At 37.9% G+C, this 19,475-nt stretch overlaps 1 protein-coding gene across 1 annotated transcript in view; it reads left to right on the forward strand.

Annotated features, from left to right (window-relative positions):
* Positions 1–19,475, forward strand: part of LAMA4 (laminin subunit alpha 4) — a 51,390-nt gene that overhangs the window by 16,057 nt on the left and 15,858 nt on the right. The window contains exons 4-20 of the mRNA XM_053459014.1: positions 1,402–1,482; positions 1,925–2,139; positions 3,282–3,382; positions 5,488–5,668; positions 6,495–6,587; positions 7,345–7,496; positions 8,075–8,185; positions 8,797–8,908; positions 10,738–10,905; positions 11,746–11,942; positions 12,908–13,024; positions 13,834–13,982; positions 14,314–14,455; positions 16,038–16,134; positions 16,651–16,767; positions 17,321–17,506; positions 18,478–18,617. Coding sequence (XP_053314989.1) covers positions 1,402–1,482; positions 1,925–2,139; positions 3,282–3,382; positions 5,488–5,668; positions 6,495–6,587; positions 7,345–7,496; positions 8,075–8,185; positions 8,797–8,908; positions 10,738–10,905; positions 11,746–11,942; positions 12,908–13,024; positions 13,834–13,982; positions 14,314–14,455; positions 16,038–16,134; positions 16,651–16,767; positions 17,321–17,506; positions 18,478–18,617 — 2,359 coding nt within the window. The remainder of the gene's footprint in view (positions 1–1,401; positions 1,483–1,924; positions 2,140–3,281; positions 3,383–5,487; positions 5,669–6,494; positions 6,588–7,344; positions 7,497–8,074; positions 8,186–8,796; positions 8,909–10,737; positions 10,906–11,745; positions 11,943–12,907; positions 13,025–13,833; positions 13,983–14,313; positions 14,456–16,037; positions 16,135–16,650; positions 16,768–17,320; positions 17,507–18,477; positions 18,618–19,475) is intronic.

Below are 19,475 nucleotides of genomic sequence, written 5' to 3' on the forward strand. Positions count from 1 at the left end.
CTAAAAAAATTAAAGTAACTTTAGTAATACACTATTCATGTTGTTTTATATAGCTTTTGATTTTTTTACATTTCCCATGTTTTCTTTGTAAATGAGTGTGGTTCATTAAATATGGTTCTGCCTAGGTGTGTCTTGAAAGTAATTAACAAATATCAAAGAGATAAACCTAGCTGTGATTTATGTCATAATAAATGACATCATAGTAGTACATATAACAAGCTAGATTTTAAATCTGCTTAATGTAATGTTCAGTTGATTCTGCCTGTACTTATTTACATGTTAGCTCATGTTTTCTGTACCTTTCTACATATGTACTTAAGTGACTCATCGTACAATATCCCAGTTCATTTAATAGAACATAGAAGAGTGTATTAAATTAATCATACTTATGTTTTCTTAGAATTTACTGTAAACATGCTCAAAATAAAAGTTTTGATTATGACTTTCATTCTTAAAGAATGTGAAATGCTTGAGAATTTGGTTTGTGTCTCCAGAGGGAGAGGATACGAAGCAGAACACATGATCTCATCATAACTCTGATGGGAACATTTGCTTCTCTGTAGTTCCCATGAACTGAATTACTAGCTCGTATGAATGTAGCGAAGAGGCAAATGCAGGAAACTCTCTAGATAGCGCCAGATGTCTCTTCTCTTTGTACAGTCCCAAAAGTGTTCTTAAAGTTTCACTGTCTGATTATTGGAAGACACAGAGAAGGGTTTGTCGTAATTTTGGAACCCTATTAAATGTTGTGTAGGATATCTTCCTTATGTTGGCTGTTTTCTTTCTATTTAAATGAAAAATATCCGTACAGAAAAGCCACAGAGGAGTCAATTAGACCAAGATATTGGAGAGTACGTTTTTAAAGGGTATACTAGAACAGAATGCATTACAAACAGCATGGTACAAGATCAGTTACTATTGTAAACTATAATGTCCCCTGGTTGACTGGTGGCATCTGCGCTGCAACTTTCCTCTAGATGTTCACACTTTGCACCAATGCCACTTTCTGTGAATTTCTTTTTGGTAATAAAAAAACTTTGATCGAGTATTTTTCAGATGTTGTGAACTTTACTTATATTTCATATTTTTCTTCATATGGGTTTGGTAACTGAAAAGGACAATCAGCATTTCAAGCTCGGCCCAAGCACCACCATAACTTTAAAGCTGGCCTATTACTTAGATAAATTTAACCAGCTGTTGAGACTATCAATAATCTTGATTTACCAGAGTTCAGAGGTATAATTAAGATCTGAAGCATACATTATGGATGAATAGTTATGTGCAGTTGTAGTTTTTGCTTTGTCCAAGTCGCAAAGGAGCTGTAATCATCCTTAGTATTGTCTGGTTGAACGTGAGCCTTTTTTGGTACACTTTTAACTATATTTTAATTTTATTTTGCAGTTTTGCTCTTTCTTGTGGAATGAAGCGTGGCTCAATGCGTTGCCTTTGCAGGGAAAACTATGCTGGTCCCAAATGTGAAAGGTATAAACACAGCTGAGATTTCTGGTGAACAACCCAAAGGATCTCTGCCATTATGCAAAATAGTACTGTAAAAAAATGTTTTTATTAAATTCTGCTGTGGGCGTCCAAGTGAGATGGAAATGCTGCTAGCAGTATTTTAGTAGTATCCAGATGTTCATCAAAATGAAGAGAGATTTAACTTGTATAATATTATAACATAAAAATGTTAGGACTTACAGGTCCCTGCTTAGGAAACATAGTAATGAAGTAGGAGAGTATATCTTATGCAAACAGCTGTAAGCACCTTAAGATTAAAAAAAATGAGAGCTGTATCCCAAAGGTTTTGATGTAAACCATGATTCATTTGCTTCAGCTTTAGCTATTTACGACGTGATTTACAAAATAGTTTATTTTAATTAAGTGCAGGTCTAAATGTGTTATTTTTCCTCTTTTCTTTTTGAAGATGTGCCCCAGGCTACTATGGAAACCCTTTATTGAAAGGAAGCACTTGTAAAAAATGTGACTGTAGTGGGAATTCAGATCCTAATCTGATATTTGAGGATTGCAATGAGCTGACTGGACAATGTAATAATTGTATGCGCAATACCTCTGGATTTAACTGTGAACGGTGTGCAAACGGCTATTATGGAGATGCCAGAATAGCAAAAAACTGCACAGGTATTATATATATATATATAAAAGTTTGTGTTAGTAACTGACATGTTATCATATGTTTGTAAGCTGTAATAAAACTACATATTGTTAACATTGAATCACGAGCTGGTATAATGTACATAAACTCATTGTGGCTCTGGCTAGATTTAGAAATATTAAAAGCAGCCCTATACACAAAGAAATTACTTACCGTATTTGCTAGATTATAAAACAAGGTTTTTTTCAGAGCAAATGCTCTGAAAAATACCCCTCGTCTTATAATCGAGGTCGTCTTATAATCAGACCTCAAATAGAGGTCTGTCTATGACACTAACATCCAGATCCCCCGCAGCACTGCAGGGGACTCGGATCCTCCTGTCTGGTAAGCTCAGCTGCTGTCGGCACTTCCACCGAGCGCCGGCGAAAGCACGGGCAGCGGAGGTTGTCTAAGGGCATCGCGCAGACCTTCCCACAGTGCTGCAGGGAATTCTCGTCTCTGACAGCCGGCGAACGTCTGCTGCTCGAGGCAGAGTGCCCCATGATATGCCTTTTAACCCCCTTTATGCCGCTCTGCCTCCAGAAAAGCTTTTTTTCTATAAATTTGCATTTCTTTTCTTTTAGAGCAAGGAATCAGTGTATACCCAGCAACTAGCATTCAAAAAACACATATGTAAGGCATAGATATTGGGGATTTATTTATCTGTTTAAGCAGTTAAGAACATTTTTTTCTCCATTGCCTGCTAACTAGTACGCACAACTCTGGCAAGTTGGCTCCTGCAAGAAGGGCATCGTGCATAATACATGGCTTATTCTGTAATGTGACTAAAGAAATCTCACCGATTTGAATATGATTTATAAAAAGCCTGCCAAGCTCTTCCTAGTACTAGAGTACTGTTTCAGTTGTACATTTGCCATATCAGCTTTGTTTGATAAAGCGTTAAACCATCCACTATTCATTCTTACAGTCAGAAATACTTTTCTTGGTAGATATATATGCATGATATAATTACTTGAATTCATTTCAGAGGAGTTACATATTTGAGAAAGATAATATTATTTACTCATAGTGTAATATTAGCTCAATGGTGTGATACCTATAATGCAATCGGCCATATGATTAGTTGATCATGTATGCTGGGGTTAATATATATTAATTATACTTCTAGAGTGTCAGTGTTCAAAGTGTGGTACCACATTCTGCCATGATGTTACCGGACAATGTCACTGCAAACCAGGTGTCATAGGAGCTAGTTGTGATCGCTGTCAGGTGAGTACAGTATGCATAATTCTTGTAAAAATGCATAGAAAAAACATAATGTAGTAAGATTCTCTGGTGAGATAGGGATATTGTGTGTATTTGACATAAAAATCATGATATTAAAGTATGCACAATCAGCATGCAATATAATCCCAATTTGAATAAGGATTCAGACAAAGTAAGTGGTTTATAGATGTTGATTGGCTATGCTAAAGCCTGTTTTTTATTTTCTTCATTAGTTTTCCCCCTTGACCAGAAGATAGCAGGATAGTAAAACATTTTCCCATGATCTAAAAAACATGAGGATCTTTGTAAATGAAAGGAAGTCTACATCCCCCAAGTACATCCTGCCAACAAGTACATCCTGCTAATCTCTCCTTCATGTACTCCATGCCCATATATATATATATATATATATATATATATATATATATATATATATATATACAGTTAGGTCCGGAAATATTTGGACGCTGACATAAGCTTTGTTCTTTTGTCTGTTTACAAAAATAAATTTAAGTTGCAGTTGAATAATGAATATGTGCTTAAAGTGCAGTCTCTCGGCTTTAATTTGAGGGTATTCCCATCCAAATTAGAGGAAGGGTCTAGGAATTACAGGTCTTTAATATGTAGCTCCCTCTTTTTCAAAGGACGGAAATTAATTAGGCAGTTGACTCAAAAGCTGTTTTATGGACAGGTGTGGGCTATTCCTTCGTTATTTCCTCATCAATAAAGCAGTTAAAAGGACGAGATTCGAGGTGTGCCATTCTCATTTGGAAGCTGTTGCTGGCAACCCACAACAAGGAGCTCTCAGTGCAAAAAACTCTACAAAAAAAATCCATCAGAGAAATAGCAGGAAAGTTATTAGTGGCCACATCAACAGTTTGGTGCATTCAAAATAGGCATCCATGAAAGACAACATTGGTGGATGATTGTAGGATCCTTTAAATTGGTTAAACAAAAAAAACCTTTAACAACTTCCAGCAAATTGAAAAACACTCTCCAGGAGGTAGGCATATCATTATACAAGACTACCATAAATACTTCATGAGAGCAAATACAAGGTGCAAACTATTCTCAAGCCTCAAGAACAGAAAGGCCATGATTGGACTTGCCAAAAAATCTAAAAAATCCAGCCCAGTTCTGGAACAACATTCTTTGGACAGATGAAACTAAGATCAACCTGTATCAGAATGATGAGAAGAAAAAAATATGGAGAAGGCTTGGAACGGCTCATGATCCAAAGCATACCACATCACCTGTAAAACATGGTAGAGGCAGTGTGATGGCATGGGCATGCGTTCCAGGGTTCCAGCAGTCATTGCCTGCAATGGATTTTCGACAAAGTATTAAAAATGATAATCGTAATTGTGTTGATTTATCCAATTACATTTGAGCTCTTGAAGTAAGGGGACCGTGTATGAAAATGGTTGCAATTCCTGAATGTTTCATACAATATTTTTCTTCAACCCCTTGTATTATAGCTGAAAGTCTGCACTTCAATTACATCTCGATTGTTTCATTTTAAATCCACTGTGGTGGCGTAAAGAGCCAAAAATTATGAAAATTGCGTCAGTGTAAAAATATTTCCAGGCCTAACTGTTTATATTGCAGTTTTCTCACAATATTAATAACCTTTTTAGGGAAGTAGTATCCTGTCGATTATATGACATAATATGCCTTTCTGGATGCTTTCATTACAGAGACGAGGGATAAGGTAACTTTGACATGACGCTATTTAATAGTGATCTGCCTATTTCCTGTTAATCTCCACTGACTGCGGGAAACAACAGGAAAAAGCAGTAGTCTTATCTTACACAATACAATTGCACATATATTTTTGTAACTAGATAAGGTTTCACATATTTTTTTTACTTATTGTGTAACTATATCCACTTAGCCTTTTCACTGGGACCAGGAAAAAGGTCAGTTTGTAATACAGCGTGTAATTCAACAATTCACAGAACCTAAACTAATCCTGGGAATTCTTTCCATTCACAAAAAAATGTAACTCTTGCCAGCCAGGCTGCCAGCTGCAACATCTGTTGTAGTGTAAGTTACTGTATGTATGGAATAGGATAATGCCTGATTATGCCCTATGTTTTGTTTCCCAGGCTGGATACTATGGATATGACAGTTGCTTGGGCTGTCAGAAGTGTGAGTGCAGCGTTGCGGCTCTGGATAACTATTGTGATCCTGTAACTCAACAGTGTAAATGCAGAGATGGTACAGGAGGTCTGAGATGTGAGAGGTGCAGGCCTGGGTACTGGAATTACAGTCCATCTGGCTGTCAGAGTAAGTGCTGACAGATACAACACTGTGCACATACTGAAAACTAAATATCTTGCAGTCTGTAAAAATGATGTGTGCCATTACAGAGGAAAAATCTCCAACAACATATCAGTCTGATCCTGATGCAAGGGCAGTCCAGAACCGAAATACAAGGCTAATTTTCTCTGCACAAGGGAACCAGCTACATCATACGTACGTTTCGGCCTTCATGAGTCTTGTCAGTTGTGCCTGGTGGGTATCCCTCTAGGCACAAGAGAGCAAGGTTATTCATGTCTGGACTCACCTTTCCACAAGGATGGACAGCCGCCTAATAGCCTGTCCAACCGGACCCCACTGACGTCTGGGTTTCATAGTTGCCTTGTGCAGGGGATTTAGATTCTGGACTGCCCTTCCACAGGATCAGACTGGTATGTTGATGGAGATGCTTCCAAGCCGGGAATGCACCATAGGACAGGCTATTAAGTTTTTCTATGCTATTTTCCCTTCGGGAACTCTTGGGACCCACCCCAAGTGGAACGGTGGGTCCAGACATTGATATCCTTCATCTAATGTACCTAGATGGATGCCAACTAGACTCCACTGATGAGGCCCCTGAAGGCCGAAATGTCCTTATCTGGATTGTTGGTTCCCTCGTCCAGAGGAAATTCGCCTCACATTTATGTTCTGGACTGCCCTTCTGGCAAGATCACACTGAGATATTTTTCCTTTGTAATAGCACATAAGAGGTAGTATTTGAGATGCTCCCAAGCCAGAAATATACCGCCGTTCACATATTGTCTCGCTGATTTTTAAGAATACAGATATATAATAGTTTCTTCTGTCCCCTTAGAATGTAACTGTGGAGGAGGGCCATGTAACAATAAAACTGGAGAGTGTTTATTAGAAGATCCTGATTCACCAATTAGTTCAGACTGTTCATTCGGTAAGTTTTACAGTTTTCTTTTAAAAAAAAATATTTTCATAATTACAATCTGTGTTGTAAGTCATTTTCCTCTACATGTTCTTCCAAACAGAAGGTCAAGGCTAGACAGTAGGCCAGCCAGTTAATGCTTCATACATTAATGCATAATGTTTAAAATGGCTTACACCTTTGGGTAAAAATAGTGATACAGGCGCCCACAAATTGGCTAACCCCACACATGATCCTGTTGAGCGTTGACTCCTTCCTTCAGACTGGCTGCATCACTGTGTACACTTAGGATGGAGCTGCAAAGAGGGACATCTGAACTGCCCTTATCACAACAATGCAGGACGTGGGATACACTTCCTAAATTAGAGACCGTCGAGTAATTTTCAGGCAGCCCTCACAGGTTCTCATAACTGAACCAATCCCTGCCAACAACATATTGTAGTACTGTATTCTTCAAAAACAAACATTCTTTAAAGAACATACAAGCTGTTCCCTTGCTCCATGATGGCCTCGTCTATGTTTATTTTTTTGCATCTTTTATTTTTTAATTCATTCTGGTTAAAGCTAGTGTAGAGTGGAAACCACAGAATTAGCAAAATTGTACTTGTCATTCTCTGCTTTGTAGTAGGTTTTATTATTAGTTTTATTAACTTTAGCCCTGGCACAGTGCTTCAGAAATCCAGGAACAAATCAAAATTTTGAATTCTAAACATTTTGATGCCTAAGCAAAGTTAGCATTTCTCTATTGATTGTGTTTTGGTTTTACTAGATTGTGATAAATGTATCTGGGACCTGATTGATGACCTCCGACGAACATCATTGTTAGTCAATGGAACAAGGGCAACTATACTGAGCATATCAACTGGTGCTGCCGCCCAAAAATACCTCACCAAAATTAATTCTACTATTTTCCACCTTAAGGTAACAAAATCTGTAAAATCTGTATTTCCTTGTCCCTGTTTACACAAACAAGTCCCAAGATCATAATGCTTCCTCTCTTTTAACATTATGATAAACTGGAAAAAAAAGGAACCTGGGAGTTAAACTTAGGTAACTCAAAAATTAAAAAGGCATCTGTAATAGAGGTTAAGTATAAAATCGATTCTCATGCAAAGTTTGAAATAGTGATTTTAATGTACAATATCAATCCATGAAATGAATAGCAGGAACATTTGGTTGCTACGAAGATGAGAGATCTTTTTATTTATTTTAAAAAAAAAAAACATTTTATACATATACAACCCCAGTTCATTAACAATAGGTAGAAGTGCTTCTTAATGGAAGGTACAGTTAAGAACAGAAGAATTACAACAGAAGAATAAGTTTTCAAAAGCTTCTGTGCTGTTTGTAACCACAATTGTCTACGATACACAAAGTAATGTGTTTGTTACTGAGGGAAATCCTAGGTCTTGGTAATACAAGTAATATAAGCTACTGGTATATGTGTTGTATAGGATTGTGTTGTACCGAGTGACACAATTCTCTTTACCTTAACTCAGGGGAGTTTGGCAGACAAAGAAAGCGAGTCCATACGTACAAACCTCCAGATTGACAGTGTTGAAACTGAAGCTGACATTCTTCAGGCAGAAGTGAATGAATTAGCAACGAAGGTTGGTATATTTAAATAGTACATGTTGATGTGCTTATTTATTAAGATGTAGGTTTTTTTTAAGTTAAGGTTCGTTAAAGGTCTGGTGTGACATGGTTGATACGTTAATTAAACTGCGGGATTCAACATATGGTGTGCAGAATTTTCTTTTCTTATCAGTATAAGAAGCAACAAGTATTACCTTGCTATGTTTAGAATTTGTTTTGGAACTGTAGTGGATGGCCAAATGTCAGGCTATCTATCAAATCAGTATGTGTTTTTCGGGGAGCAGAATATTTCTGATAACAAGCCAAATGTCCATTTCGGGACCTCAGTGTGCCTCAGTCAAACATTTAGAAATTAGGAACAATTTGTTAAGTTTGGTTGCTATCTAGTACGTTAGTATGTATAAATAAACAACATATGTCCTGTTGAAATAAAAATGTGCACTGTATAAACTACCATGCCTTTAAGCTCAATAGTATAAATCTGCATTGTTTTAACATGTGGTCTATAATATCAGATCAGTTTTCACACTGTGTTTGGAATGTTCTGCATTGCACAGTAAATAAACTTGGTGTATAAACGCTGACCACAACATTCTAAACTTGTGTTGATATTGGCTATTTCTAGGGAAATCTAGCAGAGATCAAAGGCTCTGAGATACACAAGGAAACCATGGACACAAGCAAGCGAGCTCATCTTATTGCACAACAAGCTAATGATATAAAGGATGGCATACAAGGTATAGATATATGTTTTTTCTGCCTTTACTATTTTAATAATTCTAGCTTAGGTTTTAGCATCTAATTGTCATTATGTCATGCCTCATCCCTTGCCCTCATATCGCTGTTTTTAGTCCACTTATGTCTCTGCATTTCTTATTATATACACGTGCGTAGAATAATGCTCAGACACTCAAAGAAATCTGCTGGTTCGGAACAGGGATAATCAATAGTCTTAAAGATACACCAGATATGCATTTTAAATAGTACTGACAGAGGGCAGTGACTACCCCCATCCGTAAAGCCAACTGGGGAACTTATAAAATGAGTTGGGGCCTTATTCCACCCCTGAGAATTAAGTTTGACACCCCAGTATTAGTAGGCTTTTATAGTGATTGCATGGCTTTGGTCTTGGGCTGATTATTATTTTTACTTATCATAGCCATTTTTATTTCAGCTAATAAATTGTTGAAGGCCACTTTTCAAACATAAAACCAGAAAAACATTATATATAACTGACTCTTGTTTGGGAACACAAACATTTTTTTGTTTTCATAATGACTAACATTATCAGCTGTAGAAGGCATTTATTTAGGAGACCACTAATTTGGACATCATGTGGGTTAGGTAGCACAAGTATTGATGAAAAACAAACAGACAGATACACTGTATAAAAGACACAAGAAAATACACTATAGTCACAACATACATACCATTAGCACGTGCCATTGACATTATATTTGTAAAAGCATGTTTCATGTATGTGATCCTTCATGATAAAAACATTCACCGGTCACCAATATTTGGGGTCAATCAGACAACTTGTTGGTCTGATATAAATGAACCGTGCTTGTTGGTATATATTGAATTATTAATCCCATGGAGAATATTTACCAGGCTCAACTGTCCTTTCATCAACCCATCGAAATGACTCAAACATCTATGCTAATTTGGAACTGGGGTTTATCACATCTGCAGTCACTTCTGAACATCCTGTGATTTAGCTGATTTTCCACTGTCCCACAATTTCAGTCTCTGTCACATTTATAGCTGTTGGTTTGACCCTTCCCTGTTTCTCCAATTTGCCACATCTATTCTGCATCAAAATAATCTGGCACTTCATCATAGCTCAAGTACAGTCCAACAAAATCCAATTTATATTGCCTGTGGAAAAGTGAAAAAAAGACAGGGCCTATCCACCGATTATTTGGTGATCCATCCCAAGGAAAGAGCTTCCTGATTTCTTTTTTTTTTAAAGAAAAAAATCCAGATGCAAAATTGAAAAACCTCTGCTGAAAAAAGTAACACTAGTCCACCGAAGCCCAATGGCAGAAGGTTGAAATATGGAGAATGTATTTATATACTCCCCTGCACTAGCAGCCCCCATTGATTGGAAGATGCATTGCATCCTTCCTAGTCTTGAATGGGCCACATCAAAGTATATGGAGGATCCAATGCATCTCCCAAACAGTCAGTCTCTATTGTTCCCATTTAGTTTTTAAAATAGATGGTTTCTCGATAGACAGCCCCTGGGAAACAATGGTTTAAATACATGCACACCGGGAATAAGTGCATCATATTATAATGTAGTGCTCTGCCCCGGGGACCAAAACACGTGTCTCCATACACCTCACCCCATCCGCGTCAAAGTGTCTCCAAAAGGTCCGTCCCTATGCTCCCGTCTATCCCATTTTCTTACCATTGATCTACAGCATCATGCATCCGCCTTAACAAATTAAGTATGCTATTAAATTAATCTCAGGCCATGGTTACAGTACTTTTTTACAGTTTAAAAAACGGCATGTCATTAGATTTTTCATCAATATATGCAATTTCATTTTGTTAACAGAGGTGCTTGATAAGATGATATACTATGAATCCCTTCAAGGGGAAGTGAGTGTCACAGATCGTGCCAAAAACCTGCGTAAAGCAGAGCAGATGCTAGAGGACATTGCAATTATTAACTTCAGCCGACACCACACTCTGGTTCAAGAGGAGACAGATAAAGCCAACGATTGTGAGTTCTCTTGATTTTGATTTTTACATCGAGATATAATATAAATGGCAACAAGGAAATACTGAGGAGGGAATTTTATTAAAAGAAACTCTTTAGACTGTAAACTCGTTTGAGCAGGGCCCTCCTCACCTGTTGTCTCTGTTTATTTATTAATTTATGTTACATACTACTTGTTATGTCCTGTCTACCCGTTGTACAGCACTACGGAATTTGATGGCGCTATATAAATCAATAAATAATAATAGGGCCAGTTTATGGCCACAGCTTTGATGCAGTAAGTTGTATATTGGGATTGTTGCCTTTGACTTTTTCATAAAGGCTAGCGTAAACATTTAATTGCTAAATAAAATTCTCATTTAAAAGGTATTTAATCTTTACAATAATATTTGTCTGTTCTCAATAATTACTGTTTACAGGTTTGGATGTTTTCTTTGTAAATATCATATGCTTTTTTGTCTGTTGTGACTTATTGCTGCCACCTTTTTGGGGGATAGAAAACTCAGCACTTTTATATGGAGTCTGCCATGAAATAACAATTCACCTAGTGAAACTCCATATTCATACCCTTGTATCATTAAAACGCATTGGTTTTATAATGCAGTAGAGCCTATGAGTGTTTATAATGGCTATACAGAAAGCTGTATAGGGTCCACAACAGGTGCATGTCGCCAATTAGACAACTCTATTGTAGATGTATGGCAAAATGATATCTATGGAAGCAGCGGAATGTAGTAAATAACCTGCTTGCACAAGGAAGGCGATTTGACCATATTTAAAATCTGCAGCTTGGTTGTTTGTTGCAATCAGCATAATTTTAATGGTGATGTCCTGATGTTTCAGTATTAAGTGAAGTTCTGGAAGACTGGCAGCAAGTACAAAACAATACACTGGCTCTGTTTCCTGACATACTGGAGCCTATTGCAAGATATAACGAAAAGATTCAAGATCTCCAAGAAGCACTGGACAAAGCTCGGGAGCATGTTGGAAAAACAACAGACGCTAACACAGAAAATATCGCTAGGCTCCAAACATATGCTGTAAGATATATTCCGTTTTTTTCTACAAATTAAGGTTGCATATATTCTAACAAGGCTTCAGAAAATCTATTGCATTGTTAGAAGATATAGCTGTGTAACAAACGTTTTGTGTGATTAAACAAACATGAGACACTTTTTTATGACTATTTGAACCATACAGGAGTTTATATACAGCAAACTCTAGTAAATGAACACATATATAACACTATATCTATTTGTTATTCTTCTTATTATTATTTTATATTTGAAAATCTCAAGACTATTTCTTTACCTAAGTTTTTGAAATCCTCATTCAGCAATTGGGCTGCAATTACTGATTCACAAAAAGATTATTAAAGCTTCCAACTTGTTTGATTCCATTTAGTGAAACTTTGTTCAGTGCCCGTCATCGAATGAAGTAAAATCGGGACATTATGTTCTAGCTGAAAGGAACCTAGAGAATATAGACGTAATTTAGTGCAATCATATTCATTGTCAGATCTCGGCAGATTTCTGTTTATTCACATCTAGTTATCTAGAAAGATTGGATATTTAGCTAGAAATTTTCTTTTTTCGTATTTGTCCTTAAACTATATAAAATTGGATAATGGAGCAGTATGTTTATTTCCAGGCATCAAAAAAGAAAACACAAAAAGTAAAACATTGAATTGCATTTGTTTTGTTTTTTATTTAAGAATCACTATTATGTTTATGGGATGTGTGACACATAGGGAACATTTCGTGGACATTTTTTATATAGCATTCATTGTATGATAAGACCCTGGCCATACTCAAGACATTGGATTGCAATAACTGGAACACAACTAAATTTAACAGGTAGTTTCAAAGGTGTTCCTGTAGATTGCTTTTGAGGTTATAGAGAGTTAAAGCTTTGTGAATGTCTAGTGGTAGGGATAATACAATTACTGTATACTTTATATCTTGTGCGAATATCTCATTGGATAAATCCTTTTTTCTCCACCTAGGTTCAGTTACAGAATGTGAATGAAGCTGCAGAATCTACTAATTCCACACTAAGAGAGGGTAGAATGATCTTGGATGATTCATACATAACTATTGCAGATATTCAGGATATGATTAAGGTAATTTTAACCAAAGAGAATTAAAACCATTTAAGCCAAGTAAAATTCCATGATTGCACATTATTACTGAGTCTTTGCCAAATCTGTATTTTGTTGATGATGTGGTCATATACACTTACATTTTTGGAGTGTTCAGATATTATATTTTAAGGACGTGTTAGTTTATAGATGGCAGTAGCAGAATAAAGCATTGAAGGGACAGATTTACAAGGAACTGCCCACTGATTTTTGCCATCACCTTTGTTTTTATGCCAGTGGCGGTGGTGCATCTGCATTCCTTAAAAATTACACAGATACTTCTTTCTCCTGTGGCTTCATGTACCAGAAATGAGGGTCTGGGCAAGGCCAGATCTCCTATAAAGCAGGAGATCTAGTCCTCAAGGCACATCTACAGTTCAGATTTTATGAATCCCCCTATTGGAGTTAAAATAGTGCTAATAAATAAACTCTGCCCTGTTTGTGTGCCTTGGAGGGCTTGGTTGGGAGTCATAGCGCTAGACCACCAAGAAAGAGGAACATTGGTAGAAGGAGCCCCTTCTGACTCCAGTGCCAGTTCCCTTCTGTGGCTCCATAGTTACACCTCTTGCATTTTAGTATACCACAGAACTACAGATGGAGACGTAGTGATGGTCCAAAATTGAAGCTTCACAAGTCCCTACTAATAGACTGATTTGTGTTTCATTTGGGTTTGATTCTATAAGCAAAAATGTTACGTTACTACAAAGAACAATCTTTGTGCTTAGGTGATTGTTTGTAGTATGTCTGTATTCCACACTGTAAACCTCTTGATTTTGATTTTTTAACTCTAGAACATGTCTGGACACCATGCAGAAATAGATGGTGCGAACAAAGGGCTCCAAGAGAAACTTGCAAATTTAAGTAAGGATGTTTCCGATATTGTTCAGCAGGCAGTCAACCATGCACTTCAACTTCAAAGGGAAGCAGATGGACTTACAAGGTAAACTTTGTTAGATTATTTCATTCAGTGTCATGTCCATATTCCTTTTAATTATTTTCCATTCATTTATGTCAACAAAATAGACAAGAAAAAATGGAAAGGCATACCAGATGTGATATACAAGTGCAAAAAGCCACAGATTGGATGCTCAGATATCATTAAATGAGAAACTGCTCATAGAAACATAGAAATTGATTTTACAGCCAACTTAAATGACCACAAATGTATTAAGACATATATACCTTAATTGCTTATGTCCCATTATGTTAAAGAGGTAAAGATCCTTCGTTTCTTGTGCCCTAATGTTTGCATCTTCATGATTTGTTTGCAGCAATTTAAACGATGTTGACACAAACGGTCTAGTTCAAAAAGCCATTAATGCCTCCAATGTGTATGAAAGGATTGTAAATTTTGTTGAAGATGCCAATGAGACAGCGGCAATGGCTCTGAATATTGCTGAAAGAGTTAATGATGTAAGTCACAATGTTCTTCTATATAATCAGATCAAATTACAATGAGGCATCTCTGCTAGACATATTTAGACATGTACCATATTTTTTCAGAATAAAGGGCACATTGATCTGTATGATTCCATTAATAAGGAAGCAGTTGGGAAATACACAGGGTTGCATTGTTTGTTTCCAAATCACTTAATTCTCCCTTTATCTCTGGTCTTTGTGTCCATTGGCCCTCTTCCTCTTGTCTCCCCTATCTCTGTGTATCTTCCCCACTACTCTGTTCCAGTGCCTCTCCCCTGTCTCCTCTGTCCCAGTGTCTCTGCTCTTCTACCCTTTTCCTGATGTATCTACCGTCCCACCATCCCTGATGCCTCTACTCTATTCCCCTGTTCCTGTGCCTCTGTCACACTCCTCTGAGCCCCTTCCTCTCTTGTGGATTACACACATGAAGCCCAGCAGTAGTCAAGAGTTAGCCTCGCTCCTGTGAGCTTATGGTTCACAAGTTATGTGACCCAGCATTAGCTCCTGTGTTACGTGGCCTACATTTTTGCAGTTGAAGATTTACAGCCTTTTTATCATATAAAATATTAAATAATAAACAGTAGTGTTTGGCAAACATATACAAATAAGAACACCTTTAGTTTTCTCACCCAGTTTCATATGAGCCCCCTCTTTCCACATGTTTGTTGCTTTGTATGTGGCTACTAAGAACAACATGTTAGAATGTATTAACACAAATTGTATCTGTTGACAATCTGTTTCAATCTTTTGGATCATGTGAGTGCACGGGATTAGGCCCAGTATACTAACCTTAGGTCATGTTGTGTTGTTATTAGGCCAAGAGACCGAACAGCTCATTTCCCTTCGTAGATCGTACCCAAGTCTTAATAATGTAATGAGAGCAGTACACATTATACCCTTCAGCACACAATAATAATCCAATTGGGGTGAGAGATGTATTCCCTGGCAATTATTGGCCGTTCAGTTCTTCTATTTTGCTTATTCCATTATTTATTTAGACAGAGTAACAATGGAACACATTGCTTGAGTCAGTACATAACATCATTAGAGTTATAATTAGTGGAAATGCAATACTGACAATACATATAGAAACCAAGCCCACTCTTACTATCGCGTATCAACCAATCTGTTATAAACCATCACTGGAATAGGGTCCATCTCTCAAGAAGTTTTGCATCCCATGTTGGAAGTGAATACAGTGCAACCTGCATGTGTCTCTGCATGGTAGAATTTTCTTATAGAAATGGAAATATGTAGGGAGAGGTTGATTTTTCCCTTAATATCTGTTTCATCAACCTACAATAAATAACACTGCGTTATTTGGTGCAAAGGTAAATGCACACAGGATAAATGTTTTTAACAAATCATTTTATCCAGGTGCTACTTCATCTATTCACTTGCAGTGTTGAAATCATAGCATTCAATGGGATTGTGATGTGTGGCTTTCAATATTTTTTACAATGTAATTGTATTCGTGTAAAGCAAGTAGTAAATTCCAGTGCTTCCATGTAACAGACATATCACAAAACTATTGGATATTTCGTGGTTAATGTATCTTCATTGATTATGTTTGAAGGCCGTGGATGGAATTGACAACCAGATAAATTACCATAAAGTTGGGAGTGATCGACTCCTCTCACAAGCAAAGGAGTTGCAACTATCTTCTAAAATGAGTAAGTTGGTGTCTCCTTTCCTCAGTCTTGCAATTTTCCGTGCCTTTTAAATGCATCGTTCTTTTTTTAACAAATTGTGGCTAATGAGTAGGGTAGACTAAAACTTGGGTCAACCAGAGGCCAGCTTTGTTGAACTCCCCATTGCTTTCGGTTGTGTTCGTTTTCAGTTGCGCTTGAGTTAGTAGGGTCCCAGCTACTCTTACATCCCATCAAATTCAACTGTTGACTCAGTAGGGTCACACTCAAGCCAATGCCTGGCTTTACTTTACAAATGCCCCTGCAGAAAAAAAGGACTTATGTAAAATTCATCCCTAATTGCATCAAATAATCAAAACTGATTGTCAGGCCAAGAATAAATTTAGAATTTGGTGCATTGACGTAATGTAGGTTCCAACACAAGGAAGGAATTTAACATTAATGCAGGGGTGCCACATTCCCCACTTTGATAAACTGCTCAATCACCCCTTTAAAACAGCATGTATCGAATGATAATATCCTGTTTTCATTTGTTCAAAGGCAGTGAATTAGGTGTAACCGAGACCAAGCAGCGTGTTGATGCTGCCATGTACAGGAAAAATGCTTTAAATGAAAAATTGGCCAATGCTATTAATCAGCTTGAAAAGGCAGAAGATGGTAAGTAGATATTGCTTTTTTATTTTATTATTTGTTTTAGTACTGGGAATTTTCGTTCTCTACACACCAGAACGTGTTTTATTAATACCATTATTCAAAACACACTAAGATATTCTAAGAGTGAAACAAATGTAACAGTCATGGACAGTAAAGTTCATATCAGATGTAAAAATGATATGTATAAAGTAAAGTATTGACAACCCGCAGGGGCTGTGTACGGAGTGCCCCCTGATCCAGTGCCACCCAACATTTTTCTCTGTGCTCCAGGGCCTACACTAAGGTGTCCAGTACCCTAGTCTATAAATGTCCCTTCTTGTACGCACTTGCCTGCAAACCGCACAGCCTCCCCAATAATAATAATACAGGACTTGCCAGCAGACTATTAGTAAATGTGTACAGCCCCATACCTGAGAAGAACCTGCAGTCTTGACTGACTTATACTCCAACTTATACACTATGCATAGATATATTTTCATTCTCTGATTGCTTCATGCTTAATAAATGTTCATAGCGCTGAAAGGTATATTTACACTACTTTTAATGTGTTTGACAGATGCCACCAGAAAGAGGTTAGAAATGTCTAAACTAATGGCAGAAGAAGCTTTGAACATCACTGATATGGTGTCTAAAGTGACTGGTCCAATGTCACAATATGCACATATTTGGGCACAAAATCTTAACACTTCGGACTATGATACTTCTGCATACAACACAGTTGTAAACTCAGCAGGAGAAGCTGGTAAGTACCTTCCATTCAACTAAATGGAGGATGCAATGCAAACTCCATCCACTTGGGTCTGCTTTTTCATGGGAGTCATTCAAAAACTGGGTGGTATTTGTATCCCTTACCGCAATTGCCCCAGGCAGCACTTTAGAAGGGGCGGCACTTTTGAAGCGGAGGAGAGAGAGAGGGGCACCGAGTGGTTTTCGCTTACCCGCTCGGCGCCCCTCTCTCTCTCTCCTCTGCGGCGAGTCTCCCTGTTCGGTCCCGGTGCCGGCTTGTAATGCAGAGCGCCGGAAGTGACGTCAATTTCCGGCGCTCAGCATTACAAGCCGGCACCGTGGCAGAGCAGGGAGACTCGCCGCAGGACTGTTTAAAGGTAAGTACCGGGGGGGGGAATCGTAGATTATGGCGTCGGCGAAGTTTAAAATGCCCCCCCCCGACGTCGGCGGGGGGGGGGGGGGCGGCGTTTTAAACTTCGCCCCAGGCGGCGTTAAGTCTTCGGCCGGCCCTGCCCTAAAGTATGTGTCCCTCTAACCGTTTTGAAACACAAGTGGGACTTCTATAACTTTTTTTTTTAATTCAACTGATATATGTCTTGATTACCTCATGTTGAGTACCACTACTGCTTGGACAAGCACATTTGTGGTTGTTCACAGCATCAGGGAGACTTTAGGTCCTCATTAAATTGTAAATCTTATTTAATTCTTAATCAACTTCTAGATATATTCCCAATGACTCGCCATATTGTTAAATCTCCTTCAAAGCATTTACAGATGTAACAACTTTCTTTTATTGTTGATGTTAATAATAAAGCTTATGAGCTTACATACACAGTCTTTATAAAATATTGTTGCTGTTGCTGCTCTTTTGATATAGATTTTAAGCTGTTGCTGCAGCAGACTCCAATAAAATGTGTCGTATAGAATAATGATTAGCTGAATACCCTGCAGAGTGATAAAACTATTTCCTTTTAATTCATATTTCAGTGAAGAACCTAACACAAGTGGTCCCCTTGTTGCTGAATAAGCTGCGCACTGTGGAATACAAATGGCCTTCAAACAACATTTCATCTAGTATAAGTCGCATCCGGGAGCTGATTGCACAGACAAGAAGTGTGGCCAGTAAGGTAAGGAAGATATCGAAATTATTCTATGCAAATAAGTAATTAACTTAGGGGTTATTTCAGTCTAATTCCACAGTTTAGATTGTACAGATGTACCGTATTTGCTTGGTTATAAGATGACCCTGATTATAAGACGACCCCCCCCAAAATGTGAATATTAATTTAGGAAAAAGAAAAAGCCTGAATATAAGACTACCCTTTAGGAAAAAAAGGTTAACTAGTAATTATGATTGAGAAAAATGCATTTCTTGTTTTTATTTACTTTTATTTTCCAACCTGCCCCCCCCAGTTATGCACATCTGCCCCCAGTCATGCACATCTGCCCCACGGCTTGCTACTCTGCCCCCCAGATATGCCTCATACCCCCCTGTTTGCCACTCTGCCCCCCAGAAATGCCTTATACCCCCTATTTGCCATTCTGCCCCCCCCTGGTATGCCTTATACCCCCTATTTGCCACTCTGCACCCTGATATTCCTTATACACCCTATATCGCGCAATGCGCATAGACAACCTCTCCTGCTACCCGACGCTTTCGCCAGGGCTCCTATGACTGAGCTTTGATGGAACGCCCTGTACCCCGAGAGGGTACCGCCGTCAATAGCTGCTTCCTAGCTCTTACAAGAACTTTATTATCACCACTCCTGCACATCCTTTGCTTACACAAATGTGTGTATGTGTAAGTATACATACAGTACGGGTGTGTGGAGGAGTGTAAGTGTGCATATAAGTGAGTGGTTTTAATCTTATTTCCAATAGGGTCATCTTATATTCAGGCTTTTTCTTTTTTCTTTCATTAAGATCCAAGGTTTGGAGGGTCATCTCATAATCGGGCAATTCTTAACGAATACGATAGGGAGTCC

The sequence above is a fragment of the Spea bombifrons genome, chromosome 3 (assembly GCF_027358695.1).
Source record: "Spea bombifrons isolate aSpeBom1 chromosome 3, aSpeBom1.2.pri, whole genome shotgun sequence".
NCBI lineage: Eukaryota > Metazoa > Chordata > Amphibia > Anura > Pelobatidae > Spea > Spea bombifrons.